This window comes from Rutidosis leptorrhynchoides, chromosome 4 (genome assembly GCF_046630445.1).
Source record: "Rutidosis leptorrhynchoides isolate AG116_Rl617_1_P2 chromosome 4, CSIRO_AGI_Rlap_v1, whole genome shotgun sequence".
NCBI classification, from domain to species: Eukaryota; Viridiplantae; Streptophyta; class Magnoliopsida; order Asterales; family Asteraceae; genus Rutidosis; species Rutidosis leptorrhynchoides.
In genome coordinates, this window is record NC_092336.1 from 548,268,209 (window position 1) to 548,286,424 (window position 18,216).

The window sequence follows — 18,216 nt, forward strand, 5'->3', positions numbered from 1 at the left end:
TATTTTTATAGAATAATAATAATTATTATTATTACAAAATAATACAACTTTTACTTATTATTATTATGATCAATATTATTTTATCAAATAAATAGGGGATACAAAGATATTTTTTACCACGCGTAATATAATTACATTAATAATACTTACCACTATAGTTTTACGATATTAAGTGAACTTTATAAATTTTACTACTTAAGATATATAAAAGTATATTTTATCATATATAAACGTTAATATAAATTTTTATTAATAAATGACTTTTATTATTATAAAATCTAATAAATATATTTAAATATATAAAACGACTAAAGTTAAGTTATATAATAAACACGTATAAATTTTGGAAGTCATTTTGGGTCAAGTTGACTTTTGTTGACTTTTGCATATTAGTCTCGAGCATTAGGATTGTGGTACACTATGACTTGACCAAAAACTGTTAGACAAATATTGACCAACATATAAATATATATAATTAATATAGGTTCGTGAATCCGAGGCCAACCTTGCACTTGTTCAATGACGTCATATGTATTTTTACTACGAAATACAGTATTGTGAGTTTCATTACTCCCTTTTTTATATATATTTTTGGGACTGAGAATACATGCGTTGCTTTTATAAATGTTTTACGAAATAGACACAAGTACTTAAAATTACATTCTGTGGTTGGATTATTAAACCGAATATCGCCCTTCAAGTCTGGTAACCTAAGAATTTAGGGAAATGGCCCCTGATTGACGCGAATCCTAAAGATAGATCTATGGACCTTGACAAGTCCCATTCGGGGTACGAATGCTTTAGTACTTCGAGATTATTATTATACAGACGAGAGGTTCTGTTTGGGGATATTCTATGCATTAAAGTTAACGTCGATTACCAGGTGTTCAATCCATATGAATGATTTTTAATTCGCGGGTTACGCGTATTATTTTGTACTCGGGTTACGTGTACAATTAAATATATGAAATCTCGTGGTCTATTAAAATGATGGAAATGAATGATTATGATAAACTAATGAACTCACCAACCTTTTTGGTTGACACTTTAAAGCATGTTTATTCTCAGGTATTAAGGAAATCTTCCGCTGTGCATTTGCTCATTTTAAAGATATTACTTGGAGTCATTCATGGCATATTTCAAAAGACGTTGCATTTAAGTCGTTGAGTTCATCAAGATTAATAATAAGTCATTCATAGTTTGGATATATTATGAAATAGTATGCATGCCTGTCAACTTTCATTGTAATGAAAGTTTGTCTTCTAAACACGAATGCAATGTTTGTAAAATGTATCATTTAGAGGTCAAATACCTCGCAATGTAATCATATGTTATTGTATTCGTCCTTATGGATTAGGACGGGTCGTCTCACCTCCCCCCCCCCCCCCCTCTCAAGTGTGGGAAAGGTGCCATGGGTGGAATGTCATGGCAGGGATGAAATTGTGGGTTAATATGTAGACAAAGGGGGTCGAACTCCTGACCTCCCCTAAAGGAGGTCGGCCACCAACCGCTGGACCACATCACAACTTCTATAGCGTTATGTGTTTCCTGCCGGAAAAACGGGTCATCTTGTAAGCTCCGTTTTGTATGTCGTTGTGGTTAGATTTTTTTAAAAAGTGTCTGTTTTCAACACAGCTAGTTTCATTTTGTTCGTAAATTTATTTTGAGTTTAATGGTGGTGTCGTTGAACAATAACGCTCGGCGAACAAAAAGATACGGCCGGTTGAAAATCGTGGTAGATTTTGTGGGGTATTTATGAATTTAATATTAAAGTTACGCTTTATATCCCTTGGATTTACGGTTGAAAATCCCTGCAGAGTTGTGCAGTTGGAGATAGGGGTTGTTTTTTGAAAAGTTGCAGTGTGAACACCAAGAGGTGCACAACATTTTTTTTAATTGGGACGACACAAAGTCCCACCTTGTTTATATATATATATATATATATATATATATATATATATATATAGGGGAGGGATCCACTGAGAACTCAAATTCGAACAAAAAAATTTGGCGGCCGAACAATTTGTGGTTAGTCGAACAAAAATTTTAGATGCATGAAAATCACATGTTCTACAATTCTATTTATTTCTACAAAATTTGGTTCGGTTCTACAAAATTGTAGAACAAAAATTAGTTCGAATTGGAGCATTTTTGTTCGGCCGAGTGAATTTTTTTAGTTTCTACAAAATTTTGGTTCGAATCTACAAAATTGTAGAACTAAATTGGTTCTAATTACTCATTTTTTGTCCGAATTACTTCTGTTCCTTTGATTTTTTTTTTTTATTTAGCCCGATTTAGGGTTTAGGGTTTAGGGTTGAAGGTTTACGGTGTAAAAAACTCATTCTAAACCCTAAATCTAAACCCTAAACCCTAAAATATAAACCCTAAAACCCTAAATCTAAACTCTAACTTAATTTGATGAAAATTGATGTAGAACTAGTGTAGAACAGCATGTTCTACATGCTGTTCTATCATCATCTTCTACATAAAATGTAGAACAAGCTAACAATACATCTAAAGACCAAAAATAAAAATTGTTCGACTATGCCTATTTTTTGTTCGGCCGCATCATTTTTTTTTGCTCGAATACCCAGTTCTCAGAGTTCTCATTCTAAAAATGTTTCTCATTTGATCCCTCTACTATATATATATATATATATATATATATATATATATATATATATATATATATATATATATATTTATGTTTAAAATATATTAAATAATAAATAAAAGTATTAAAGTAAATAAAATAATTAAAATGGATACTAAACGACACTTTTATTTTCCTCAGCAATGTCAATTTCAGTGTCTCTTTAAAGGACACTATAATTGCAAGTTATTACACTATGTGCTCTTAGTTTTTTTAATAAGTTTAAGGGCTATCTATAATAAAAGAAAATTATCCACAATCCATAATTCCATATATATCTCTAATTAGTAAAGAAAAAAAGTATGTAAGTTGATTATTAGCAAGTTAGTGTTGTCTTAAAAGCTTAAGTAAAATATCATGGGTAAACAAACTTAACCATACATTTTAGAAGTTGATTCATATATGTATCGAGATTGGGTCACATACTTTGTTTAATCACAACGAACTCAACACGTACAGTCTGTGTACTCAACGAGTTTGATCTTTCAAAATTGGTGATGGCTATTATAGATACGAGTGATAGTTTAATGTTTGTAGATGACAAACTGGACCTTTCATGTTTTTCTTTTTAATTTTTTCCAAGTATTTTTAGTGACTATGTTTAAGAATCCTAGTTATATAAAAGTTATGCAGTCCCTTAGAAAAAATCCTTTTTATTACCGAGTACTTTACTAGGAAATTATAAAATTTTAAAATGAACCACACACACGACTCAAGTTACCCCACACGTACGACCACACCCTTGCACATCTATAAACCAACGCAAAACATCAACCATGAAGGTTAATTAATTAGCAATTTCATGTAATTTAAAGAAAATTTCAGATCACCATCAAGACAGCTACAAAGTGTGGAAGACTCTACAAGTATATAAACCAACATAACTAATAGCTACTTTCAAAATCATAACAAGTTTGTAATCTCATATTAAATAACTCGCAATAAGCTAAGTATTAATTTTGAAGAGGCTGAATATAGATAACTGAACGATCGATGGCAGACAACGGGCAACATTATAACAACAATAATACAAACACGTATGAAGGAGGGTCATCGTCCAAATCAAAGGGTGCGACAGTTATACCAGCAAAGAAGAAGCAAGTTTTGACCATGGTGGGTGAGACTGTGGTGAAGTCGGCCACCAAAGCGGTCAGCGATTTCAAGAATAAAAATAAAGTGAATCCGCGTTAAACATGTTTGTGGTGATTATGACATAACTCATAAGTGTTAGCTATGTGTGGACTGTTTCAATCGTTGTTGTTGTGTGATCAGTAGTGTGATTAAGGATTATCAAATATCAAATATATATGTAAATATGGAGTAATATTTAGTACGGTATATGTTTATATATATGTATATGAATATATGAAGTGTTCGTGTAATCGTGTGCCCTGTAATGCTCTGTTTTTCGATCATCAAATATAGCAAAGTTATCATGTGTATAACATTGGCCAAAAACATATGCCTAAAATAGCAAAATAAAAAGGTGCAGGGGAATATCATACAATATTTGTAGGCATGCATGTTTTTTCCTTTAAACATTTACGTTACTGTACTGAATACGTTGGAGTGCGAATCGAGTTAAACAAAGAAACAACTTGTTGGATAATTCGAGAATGTTCTAGATTTAGTAGTTTGCTCCCTAAGTTATTTCCTTGTTTGTTTTTGCCTATAAATAGGACCCTGTGTAACCTATAACTGTGTGCACGAAAATTATAGTGAAAAATCTCTGGTTTGCGCACGTGTAGTAAACCCTTCTCCATGTTTTGGAGTTGTGATATAACCACGTTAAATCTCGTGTCGTTTACATTTATCGTTACATGCTTTATTTTAACGTTTATCGTTCGTGGGTTTGGTGATTGGTTTAAATCACCGGTCTTGTTGGGTCCCATAAATCCTAACAGAATAAACATTGCTTATAAGTAAATCCAATTTATTCTTGGATTATATTTATTTTTGTCTCTTAATCAGCCAAGCCTGCCGTTGTTACTGTTTACTGTGCTTCTTCGGTTTGTAAGCCGTCAAGAAAAATCTGCAGCTGATCAAAGATGACTGTAGACATCGGCTTTAAACACCCATACCTTACTGGATCTTCTGCAATCATTTGTAAGACAATATTCAGTGCTCAAAAAGGAAATTTATGTAGTATCAATTCTACTTTGAGCATCGATGTAAACTAGTTCATGATATCATCTACTGGTAACTACTGTAATTTTATTTGCCGTTAAAAAAAATAAAAAAAAATACTGTAATTCATGCAATTTGATTGAGGGTGAGGGACTATTGCCCATGACATACCATTAACAGGCATAAAAAAACGATCAGGTGTCGATATCGCGTTCTACCCCGTCAATGACTCCTAAACGTTGTTAAAAAAAAGGGGGGGGGGGGGGGGGGGGGGGGGGGGGGGGGGCATAAAACAACATGCATATTCTCGACATCTACAAATTATGATACTCCGTTTCCAACTGAAAGATAAAAAGCAAAAGATTTGGGATTACTACAGATCATGAATATTGATTACTCAAGCATCAAGATTTAGGATTACCATAGATCATAAATATCGGGAAGTTTTGAGGGTTTTTTTTTACGGTTCAAACAAAGTTGGTTGCCTGAAATACAAGTTTAAACAAATTTTGAAGTTTGGCTCTCGTCACATATTAACTGTAGGCTATTTCGGGTCATTACCCCCTTTGCTGTGATGAGGCTGGATCGGGTCATTACCCCCTTTGCTGGCATCACACAGTTCTTGAGTTTATGCTAAATCTTTCAAATCATAGGTGATTTGTATACCATAAATGTTGACGTATAGACCACCAATATATTACTAACAACTGTGTGATGCCAGCAACGGTAGGTAATACGTACTTTGATCCAAAGCGTACTTGCTATTCAAAGAAAAAAGTCGGTGCTCGAAAGGCTGTCGAGAGGACTTCCGCAATTCTACAACACCGGCAAGGGCTTAAGAGGTGAATATTATGAGACGACTCATGTATACTTGCATCATATTGCACAATATGAATATTGAAGACAACAGTTATAACATAGCGGAGAATGAGTAAATGTGTAAACTGGTTCAAAATATGCAGCCTATTTGGTTCAATAGGTGTTCAACGTATGGTCGAAGAAATAAGGAATTACGCGCTCGGGAATTGCACGGATGATTAAGATTTAATATGGTTGAGCATTCGTGATCTATTCGAGAATAAATGTTATTTTTATGAATATTAGTCTTTTTTAAGAATTTTAATTTGTTTATTATGAATTGTATTTTCTATATCAATCTAACGTTTTTAAGTTTAATTTATTTATTTTAAATATTTTTATATTTAAAATATATTAGAAAAAGTATTAAAATAATTAAAATAGACGATGAACGACATCTTCATTTTTCTCAGCAATGTCAATTTCAATGCCTCTTTAACACTTTGAAATAGACAGTGAAATAGGTAGTTATGACACTAAGTGTCATAACTAGTTTAAGGGCTATTATAAATACGAGTAATAGTTTAACGTTTGTAGATGATTCACTTGCCCTTTTATGTTTTTCTTTTTAATTTTTTCTAAGTATTTTTAGTGACTATGTTTAAGAATCCTACTTATACAAAAGTAATGCAGTGGTACCCCTTAGAGAAAATCCTTTTTAACATTATTTTTATTACTTTACTAGGAAATTATAAAAAATTTAAATTGAACCACACACACGACTCAAGTTACCCCACACGTACGACCACACCCTTACACATCCATGAACCAACGCAATACATCAACCATGAAGGTTAATTAATTAGCAATTTCATGTAATTTAAAGAAAATTCCAGTTCACCATCAAGACAGCTGCAGAGTGTGGAAGACTCTACAAGTATATGTACCAACATAGCTATTAGTTTCAAAATCATAACATTTGTGTAATTTCAGATTAAATAACTCGCAATAATTAAGCTAAATATTATTTAGAAGAGGCTGAATATAAATAACCGAACGAATACGTATCAATGGCAGGCAACGGGCAGCATTATAATAACAATACAAACACGTATGAAGGAGGGTCATCGTCAAAATCAAAGGGTGCGACAGTTATACCAACAAAGAAGAAGCAAGTTTTGACCAGGGTGGGTGAGACAATGGTGAAGTCTGCCACCAAAGCGGTCAGCAATTTCAAGAATAAAAATAAAGTGAATCCGCATTAAACATGTTTGTGGTGATTATGACATAAGTATTAGCTATGTGTGCAGTGTTTCAATCGTTGTTGTTGTGTGATAAGTAGTGTGATTAAGGATTATTAATTATTAATTATATATGTATATATGTAGTACGGAGTATTTAGTATATGTGTAAATATATGTATTTGTATTGTCCGTGTGCTCTGTAATGCTCTTTTTTTCGATCATCAAATATAGCAAAGTTATCATGTGTATAACATTTGCCAAAATCATATGCCTAAAAAGATGATTGACACACATAGCAAAATAAAAAGGCGCAGGGGAATATCATACAATATTTGTAGGCATGCATGTTTTTCCCTTTACATTTAGCGTTACTGTACTGAATAAACATTGCTTATAAAGTTACAAGTAAATCGAATCCAATTTATTCTTGTTATTATTATTATTATTATTATTATTATTACTATTATTATTATTATTATTATTATTATTATAAACTTAAAAGTTTTAAAACTTACAAAAAATTAGTGGGAAGCCTAGAGACAATCTGGGCCCCCACACCTCTAGCAATAGCAAAACCTATCCTAGTAAAAATATGAGCAGCAGCACCGGCACCAATATCTTGCGCCATCGAACTCTTCTGAACCCGCTTTAGCAAAGAAACAGCCTCCTTCTCTAATTCCCCAAGGGAAGAAAATGAGAAAGGAATGAAACCATAACCAATCGCCAGACAACTAGATTCGTACTTGACCCGCTTCCGACGAGCTGCATTAATCACAGCACGTCCAGGGACAAAGTCAGAAAGCCCAGATTGTGTCAAAGGAGAAGACCCTGTCAAGTCAACACAAACATCGCGACCACAATCCCAGGAATAAAGTAACACATCTGCAGGTCTGAGGGCCCTGTCGTTCCCTCCAGACAACCCAATGTCAACCTCCTTTCTCGCTGAAATCCCAGATCGATAACAAACATCAACAAGGGAATCCCGGACAATATTATGTCGATGCTTAATACCCACCATACCAGCACAAGACACCGCGTGATCCCCGAAAATATCCCCAGTAAAAACCCTTGAACAGGCAGAACATGCCGTCGAGATAGAGAACAATGGAACACCTAACCGGTAGCACAACACACATCGGTAAGTCTTTGCGTTCATCGTCAGACCCAACCCCAAAATAGGGACTGCCCTTAGCCAAGCAGAGGTGTGATCACTCTGCTGTGATTTCCATAAGGCTGATTGTCGGGGAGATAACGAAAAAGTGGATTCTGCAGAAGCGGTAACCTTTGTGAAATAAACATCTGCCAATTTCTTCATGAGTATTGGGACAGCGACCTCACTCGGATTACCTAAAATATCAAACCCAACCGTTTTATTAAACAGACCCAATGCATCTTCAAAAGCACGACCAAGACCAACAATACCCGCATGACGTAGGAGCTTGGTCTGCAATCCAGCAGACTGTAATCGAGAAGCCAGAAAAGCATAATGACGAACATCTCCCGCAGAATAAACACCAAGCCCTCCAAATGCAAATGGCAAGGTGGCAAGCCGCCACTGCCAATCACCAAACCCAGGCCCTGAAGCAGTAACAATACGCTCCAAGGAAGATCGAAGGGCTCCATCGAAAGCGCGTTGAGCCGCCTCAAATATACTAGGAGGACAAGTACGCAAGGAAAAGTAGAGTTTAGAAACTCCCGTACATGCCCTAAGCAACAACAACTCACACTGAGGATCATCAAGCTTAGCAACCTTATCCATAAGCGCAATGGACTTGGTCACCCTTTGCATCACCAGTTCACTACTAAAACCAGGATCGGAACTTGCGGGGGCCCCAAGCAACTTAACACCATTTAAAGGCCGAGCAATATTAGGAGGAAAGACACCTACTTGCCTGCTGCGAGGGTCCTCCGTAGGCCAGAAAATTTCTGTTTTTTCAACGTTGAGATGCAGCCCAAAACGAGGCCCATCCTCCATAATCAAATGCAAAACCTTCCCCACCACCAAAGTGTCCCCAATAATAGTACCATCATCCAAATACCACGCCTGAAGACAAACCTCAAAATTATCTCTGATTTTAGAAACCAAGGGTTGTAGGACCAAAGCAAAAAGCAGCGGACCAAGGGGATCACCCTGTTGTACCCCCTGAGAAGACCATAATGTGTGGTTCCCATAATACAATCTGGCTGGATTAGAGTAGCAAAATTCAACCCACCGAGAAATGCTCGGACAAAGTCGGCGAACTTCACGTAACATGACCGTACGATCAACTAGATTGAAGGCATTTTGAAAATCAACTAATAACATAGAGAGGCCAACATCAGAGCCACGATCCTCAATAAGCCGATTCACAGCATGAAGAATAGCCTCACCACCTGAAGAAACACCAACACCAAACTGAAGACCATCGAAGTAACTTCCCAAAGACTGGCCAACCATAGCAGTGCCAACCTTCGAAACAAGACGTCGCCAAACAGTACCCACAGCTATAGGACGAAGACCACCGCCGGGCTTGACAAGCGGTGTGAGGGGAGCACTAGCAATATACTCTCCTAATTCCATAGGGCACCTTCCAGCTAGAAAGAGATTAACGACTCCGGTAATAGAGCCAACCAACTCATCCGAGACTGCCACAGCAGCACCACTCAAGCAATCCATAAGGTGTTGTGCACGTAAACCATCCCTACCACATGAAGTGCCCCGAGGAAAACTTTTAATTTGGCCCAAAACAACAGCAGAAGTCGTAACGAGGTGAAGGTGATCAACCGTCATATCAGGCAAGGAAGGAGCGATAGAAGAAGGGTGCTTAGACAGCAAGTCCGCCAGTGTGGCGTCATTATAAGGAGCAACGCCTGATGAAGAAAGAACACGAGCTGCAGCGGTGTAATGGCCATCACAAATCTTCCTACGACACTGCTTAATATTACGCTCTTCCAAATCAAGGACCTCATCATCAACCACTGAGAACATAGGAGAATCCTCTGCCAAATACTCCCTCACAAGCTGTAAACTCCCACCCGCTGTCCCCCAAGAGCAAATAGCACGGGAAATATTCTCTTCCTGATGCCGACGCTTTATCGAAGACCTAGACTCACGACTACTCCGTGGCCGAAAGGTTTTAAGGGTACAAAGGGGTAACACCAACAAAGAGACCCAACTAGAAATGTCATCAGGCTTAGAGATCACCTTATCAAGAGCACCTTTCAAAATCCGAGAAAACCCCAAACGACACTTGGGAGGGATAGACTTAACCGTGCGAAACCCCTTAGAGAACAACTGATCCAGGAGAGCCACGTCAAAACCATCATTATGATCACGCACCGAACCATCCTCAATACAAAGTCGAGCAGGAGAAGAGGGAGCTAGTGGCTTGGAAAAATTATGAAGCACAAAACGAACAACACCATTTCCCTCATCGGGGGGCGGCACATCCGGGCCCCTACCATGACGGCACTTAGCACGTACCGTGTGTGTTTTGAAGCAAACACCACATAACCAAATCCCCATACGCCTAAAAGTAACATCAGCCTCAGTATAAACACCCAAATTAGAAGTAAGAGAATGTCGAGTGATATCCCGCGCATCGATACCACAATGACGATCACTAAGATGCTTGATAAGAGAACTTCTAACAAGCCCATTTCCACTCCCATTTTGACAGCCACTAAGACCCACAAAGGGACAATGAAACTTCACTGTGGCATGCGACATAACTGCACACAACCTTTAGTTGTAGTGCATAGCTAAAATGACAGAGACAAAATCCCCATACACCAATAAAATTATAACCATGAAGCCAAGAAAAAACCGGAGACTTTTAACAAACACCTTGTGAGCACAAATTCAATTGAGTAAAGATACAGACTCTATCTTCTCCCAAAAATCTTCCCCGTAGTAAACTCAATATCACATCCAAACTTCATTTCTTCTTCTTCAATCCCATATTTCTTTATTTCCATTCCACCATAAACAAACCCATCTTAATCTCACTTTATGGCAGTGACAAAAATTAATTTACAATCTATCTCTTACACAAACAGTTAATTAAAGGTATACGACTAAATCAAGGTATACAAAACAGTAGATTATAACCTTCGTCATAGTTGTCGTGGCAATCATTTGTAATTGTTCAGGCTAAATCCGAAACAATTAACCGTCGCCGCCACCATTTTAATTCACCGCCGCTGCCACCATCATCAGTTTCAGATTTGATTTCGAAAGGTTCAGATCTAATTTCGAAGGGGTTCAAGGGTTTCGATTATTATTATTATTATTATTATTTTTTTTTTTTTTTTTTTTTTTTTTTTGATTTTTGACTCTTAGTCAGCAGAGCTTGCTGTTGTTACTGTTTACTGTGCTTCTTCGGTTTGTAAGCCGTCAAGAAAAATCTGCAGCTGATCAAAGACGACTGTAGACATCGGCTTTAAACACACACAACCTTACTGTATCTTCTGCAATCATTTGCTGGCATCTCACGGTTCTTTAGTTTATGGTAAATCTTTCAAATCATAGGCGTTTTGTATACCATAAATGTTGGCGTGTAGACCACCAAGATATTACTTTTGACCAGTGTCTCCTTGCACTAACGAAAGGGTACAAGAAATGGAACTCAAGGTGCGTTTATAAAACAAAATGATTAAGCGTCGAATGATTCAAAGATTTTGACTGAACTTAGTTTTGAACGACAATAATATGTTTGTCATTCATTCATTCATAATAACTTTATTAATGCTGTAAACTTAATGCATTAACCGTTTAAATGAATAAATAAAAAATAAAAAAATATTATTATTTGACAAGTGTTATGGATATTATTTAAGGACATATTAAGTGGTTAATCGAGTATTTCAACTCTGAATGGATTAGAGATTGTTGTACGGTTTAACATCATCTGTCATTTAGATGTCATTTAGATGTCAGTAACAAACACACACTGAATGTTGAACGGCTCAACATTCAATACTCAGTATTGAACCAGTCAATTAAGTGGCAATCAAACGCACCCTCAACTGGGTAAGGGCAATGATCAAAACCAAGATTTTGATGAACCATCAAAAGAAATGTACAAACCATTTCTTTCTGAATTGGTTAACTTTATACGTACAAGAAAACCGAAATTTTCATTTGTAGTTCTTCTACTGTCAGCTCACAATATAACTTTATGCATAACTTGGGTGCAAGACTCGAAAGGGGGAGTAGTCTATGCACTGTTGGATTTTAAAGGAAGCTTTTTACTTGTATGTTTTCAAAATAAAGGGAGTAAAAACTAAAGAACGCGTATAACAACCTTCGTACCTTTCTGCTCTGTTGGTTAGGATAGCTTTATCCCCCGATTATTTTACCCTCCTGAACTTGTAACACTAAGGGTCATATGAGTTAGCTGTCAACGCAATGCACCCACACTTGTAACCAGGTCACTATATAATTGTTTTGGTCATTAGTCAACATGCATGTGGCCAGCCCTCTACTGCTAATCGAACTCTTCTGTTCTCATCATTCCTAAATAAATAGCACAAATTCATATTAGTATATACAGATCATTAAAACAACAGATAACAACCACAAGAACAACACTAATTATTACATTAGCGATGGTATGGTTTTAAAAATAACAATAGGCTTTAAGTAACTAATTAGATGAAACTTTTAAGTACAGCTCCAAATAGATCGGTGAACAACGATGCGACAACTAGGGGAAAAAAACTAATGTTGTATAAACTGAGATTTGAGATATAAGTTGTACTACTAATGGCACCATCAAAGCCTATTTGCACTACCAGATGCTCATTTATTAACTTAATATGATATGATGGAAAACATATTATGGTTCACCTTATGTTCATGTGACCTCAAACTTAATATGATGGAAGACATCTTTGTATATATCTTAATTATATGCTTCTAGATTCTACGAATTAATGCATAAGTACTATCAATACATCATATGTCAATAATACCAAATGTTATTTTTTATCTAAAAATAAACCAAGTTTTTAACAACAACGATAATCAATTAGAAACAGAGCACTTTAAAACTAAAATATTCATAAATCAGAAAACAAAGAGTGAAGTACAAACCTTTGTTGATATTAGGAGCTTTAGTCCCATGAATTGATGTTCATCATAAGACCCCATGTGCGCAACAACAGTTCCCTTCAACGTAGAAAGCTTCTTTTCAACTGATAGTTTAAGAATATGTGGTTCTTACAACTATCACCTTTTTTTCTTCTTTTTTCGTCTTTTATGGACTAAAGTGAGATATCTAACAGTACTTTCACATGGCTCAAAACCTTTTTCATTCATCTCATTCAACAACACTTTCGCTTTCGATTCATACGATGTTATCAATGCCCGCTCAATATCTGCCCGCATCGATAGTCTGCACCACCCACTTATAAGTATATCATAAGTTGAAGAATTAGGTATAACCCCTCTAAGTTGCATCTCGTTCATAAGTTCTCGTGCCTGACTCATCATTCCCACCTTAGCAAACTCACTAATTAGCACATTATAAGTACCCGTTTGAGGAACAAACCCGTTAGATATCATTTCACAATAAACCCTAATAGCTTCCTTCTTATCCCCAATCCTACCGTACCCAGAAACCAAAATGTTGTACACGTCAGCGTCGGTTTCAAAACCTCTTCCCATCATGTCCGTAACTAATTTCCTTACTTCCGACATCATACCGCCCTTCGAAAGACCCCGAAGTAGCGTATGATAAGTCGATATAGTTGGAAATATTCCATCAACCAACATCTGTGAAAACGTTTCAAGCGCTTTCTTTAAATGGGAACTTTTGCAGTAACCATTAATCAAGACATTATAAGTTACAACGTCAGCTGAAAATCCACTATTTTTCATATCCTGTACTGCTGACGTGGCTTTCCTAGTCATGCCGAGTCTACATAAGGCGGCGATAAGGGTATTATAGACTTTCTGGCTAGGTTTAAGGCCCATAGCTATAAGACGTTCATGCACTAACAAAATGTCCTGCCCTATTTTACTTTTTGAAGCTGCATTAATCACAAGTCTGTGAGTAATGGAGCTAGGGTATATCTGTAAATTTGCCATTTCCTTCAACAAATTCATGGCTTCATCAACCTTCACTGTATCACAGAGTCCACTTACCAAGATATTAACAGTAATCTCGTTAGGAACTAACCCAAGGCTCGTTATCTCTTTCCATAAATTTAAGGCATTTTCCACTTTACCCTGTTTGCAATAAGCAGCAATGAGTGTGTTAAATGTTTCAAGATTGGGTGCCAAACCGAGTTCTTTCATACTATTATATACAGACTGCACTTCATATTTCCCGAGCCCTAATAATCCATTTGCTAAAACATTATATGAAACGGTATCGAACTGCAAACTTTTACCAACCATTTCTTGGGCCAGATTAAGAGCAGACGACTCTTCACCTGCTTTAAAATACCCGTCCATTAGTGAAGTATAATTAGTACAATCAGGAAATAATCCATTAGATATCATCTTATTAAAAAAGGTAGTAGCTTCATCCATTTTCCCTTTTCTTTTATAATTATTGACAAACGCATCTAGTACAAAGTTATTTTCCTTCAACCCACTCAACTTCATTTCTTCATAAAAACTACTAGCCACGTCTTGTTTCCCAGCCTTAAAATAGCCATCAATCAGGGTGCTATAAGTGAAAATATTCGGCATTATTCTATCTCCCACCATTTTTTTCAACGTGCTAAGAGCATAATCGAGCATTTTGTATTTTAAAAAACCGTTGATCATTGAAGTGTACGTAACAACATTTGGAGACACGTTTCTCGTCTCCATTTCTTCGAACACCGATTCCACGGCATTAAAATCTCCTAACTTGCAACGTCCATCAATCAATGCTGAATAAGTAAAACAATTTGGAACCAAACCAGAAGCCAAAAGATCAATAAACATTGTCTCCGCTTCACTATTGTTTCCACTTTTAAACAATCCATCCATCAAAGTAGTGAACACCACCACATCAAACCGAATTCCACGCACTACCATTTGACTCTGTAAACCAAGGGCAACCGCGGCATACTTTCTTTTAAAGAACAAATCTAAAAACATCGAATACGTTACATGATTTGGTTCAGCACCAACTCTTCTCATTTCCAAGAAAAGCGCTCGAGCATCATCGATCCTCCCATGCTTACAGAGCCCGTATATAACGGTACTATAACTAACAACATCCGGACATAACCCATCCACAGCCATTTTCTCAAACAAATCAATCGCTTCATCGGGTCGTTGATCCTTAAAGTATCCACTAATAAGTGAAGTATATGTAACAACATTTGGCTTCATATAATTATCATCACTATCACTATCTATAATAAGCTCGTCGAATGTACTCTTCGCCTGATTGATATTATTCGTCTTACAATACATGTCAATCAAAGTATTATACGTAACAATATCCGGAAACAATCCGTATTTCCTCATTGTATACAATATGTCAATAGCAGTAAAAGCATTTTCATGTTTAAAACACCCATGAATCAATATATTACAAGTAAACTCATCAAAAGCATACCCCTTTTTAATCATATCAGAACACAAGCCAAATCCCTGTTCAATAAACCCATATTTACAAAATCCCCAAATTACAGTATTATAACTAACAATATCACACTCATTAAAACTAGAATCGCGTAGCAACCGTACAGCTAATTCGATTCGACCTGATATACATAATATATGAAGTATTATATTACGAGTTTTTGCATTAGGATTACCTCCAGAAGAAGATATCATCCCAGAATCGGTGAATTCTTGAATAATTTGGTTCCAAGATTGTATTTTTTCAGGAACAAAGCTATGATTTCGCTTTCTACGGAAGGTGTATGATGCTTTTGATGAGACAGTTGGGAGTGATAAGAGGGAAGTGGAGTGAAGACGAAGGAGGGACTTGTTGCACCGCAGGTGTTTGATGAAATGCCCCAACCAAGACCCCATAAGTTGTTTGCTTGGGGTCAGGAGAGTGCATTTGAACATGACATGAAACTGAGCCCACAATACAATGACTTTGACTAGTAGTGGACCTCTATATCGTCTGAATCAGGGATCTAGTAAAATTAACATGGACATGTAGATGTATGATTCCGGTTAGCAGCAAAAATCTATATCTAATATATATACATATAAATTTTGACTCCCAAATTCATAAATGAGGCCTTTACTCCAATAAATTTACTATCAATTAATTACTAAATAACCATTTAACCATAGGTAAAATAAGCTTGCAACCATTTAACCATATAACAATTAAATTAAATTAAATTAAATTTTATTATTATTATATTATTATAGAAGATAAAATCGAATGTATTACGGAGTAATTATTTTATTTCTGTAGTTGCATGAAATTCAAAATCCACCCACCCCCTCCAACCCTGTGTAACCTACAAGCACACCAACACCGTTCAACTTCGATTGCATGTGTATTGTTCAACATCTGATCCAAATCAATTGAATTTCGCCGACACCGTTAAAAGCCGAAACGCTCTACAGCCCGGTTCCGCATCGTCTTCCTCAGAATTCCCTGTAATTGCCCGTCCAATTCCGCCGTATGTGTGTCCAGGTTTTTCAAAAGTCGGCATAGATTTCATGGGATGCATTATTAATTCGATTCATTAATTTCATTTATTATAGATAATTAAACTATAATAATATGTAACTTCCAATAATTAATTTGTGGAATTCGTTTAGTTTCCCCTTTCATATTCGTGATTTAATTTCTATCTTTAGTAACTATGCTCATTTCTAACTTCAACCTTTGGAATCCTATTAGTACTACAGCCCATTCAACTTAACTTTCGCTGACATCGTCTTCCTTTATTAACGATATCGCCTAATAAATCACAGGTCGCCTTTTCCCCCCAGAAAACCATTGTGTAATAATGTTGTTTTTGTTTTGTACCTTGATTGTTTTTATCGTCTTACTCAACCCTCTATATTTAATCGCAATTTAAAACAGTCTCGCTTTAAGGTTCATTGTCCTGTATTTGTGCTGTTTGTGTATTTTTCTCCCCTGCTCACCTAATACCACCAGCTCACTTCTTGAAGATGCCGTTTCTCTACATGTCATGCTGTATATTGACTATACAATTACTATATTGGCTTTCGTTCCATTCGTTATTGTTATTTCCTTTGCATGTTTGAACCAATTTAAACCGGTTATCAAAAAAAAAATTGTAAAGTAACAACTATGTACCATGTAAGGTTTGACCAAACTATAAATTTGTGTATTACAAGTTTGTAGGAACTCTTATACAATATATGTGCAAAAGTTGCAACATACAGTTGACTATTTTTTTTGTTTCTGGACGACTTGCCTGTAGGTACAAAAGGTTCAACCTCGCCCTAATAATTTTCGCTTCAAAACAATGTTATATCAGGTATGTTGTCAGTTAACTATATACTTTTCATTCACCCGGCCACTATATAGCTTTAACATCTTACATTGATTGTACTGTATTTATGCTGTTTGTGTATCTTCCTTGAAATGTCCCGTTCATATTGATTATAAACGTTCCATATTAATTGATTTCGTTGCGAGGTTTTGACCTCTATATGAGACGTTTTTCAAAGACTGCATTCATTTTTAAAACAACCATAACCTTTATTTTATCAATAAAGGTTTCAAAAACATTACGTAGATTATCAAATAATGATAATCTAAAATATACTGTTTACACACGACCATTACATAATGGTTTACAATAGAAATATATTACATCGACATATGTTTCTTGAATGCAGTTTTTACACAATATCATACAAACATGGACTCCAAATCTTGTCCTTATTTTAGTATGCAACAGCGAAAGCTCTTAGTATTCACCTGAGAATAAACATGCTTTAAATGTCAACAAAAATGTTGGTGAGTTATAGGTTTAACCTATATATATATCAAATCGTAACAATAGACCACAAGATTTCATATTTCAATACGCATCCCATACATAGAGATAAAAATCATTCATATGGTGAACACCTGATAACCGACATTAACAAGATGCATATATAAGAATATCCCCATCATTCCGGGACACCTTTCGGATATGATATAAATTTCGAAGTACTAAAGCATCCGGTACTTTGGATGGGGTTTGTTAGGCCCAATAGATCTATCTTTAGGATTCGCGTCAATTAGGGTGTCTGTTCCCTAATTCTTAGATTACCAGACTTAATAAAAAGGGGCATATTCGATTTCGATAATTCAACCATAGAATGTAGTTTCACGTACTTGTGTCTATTTTGTAAATCATTTATAAAACCTGCATGTATTCTCATCCCAAAAATATTAGATTTTAAAAGTGGGACTATAACCCACTTTCACAGATTTTTACTTCGTTGGTAAGTAAGAATTGGCCACTGGTCGA

At 35.9% G+C, this 18,216-nt stretch overlaps 1 protein-coding gene across 3 annotated transcripts; it reads right to left on the reverse strand.

Annotated features, from left to right (window-relative positions):
• Nucleotides 1-4,411: 4,411 nt before the first annotated feature.
• On the reverse strand, nucleotides 4,412-15,924 carry LOC139845186 (uncharacterized). 3 transcript variants are annotated; one of them, XM_071835429.1, is made up of 3 exons: nucleotides 12,899-15,924; nucleotides 12,116-12,319; nucleotides 4,412-4,744 (listed from the first exon to the last, which is right to left on the reverse strand). In XM_071835429.1, the coding sequence occupies exon 1, from the start codon at nucleotides 15,824-15,826 to the stop codon at nucleotides 13,034-13,036; it is 2,793 nt and encodes a 930-aa protein (XP_071691530.1). In that variant the 5' UTR covers nucleotides 15,827-15,924; the 3' UTR covers nucleotides 4,412-4,744; nucleotides 12,116-12,319; nucleotides 12,899-13,033. The 3 variants fall into 3 exon arrangements, with proteins under 3 accessions (XP_071691530.1, XP_071691528.1, XP_071691529.1); XM_071835427.1 differs by having other exon boundaries at nucleotides 4,412-4,747; XM_071835428.1 differs by lacking the exon at nucleotides 4,412-4,744 and adding an exon at nucleotides 11,107-11,402.
• Between the last annotated feature and the right edge of the window lie 2,292 nt (nucleotides 15,925-18,216).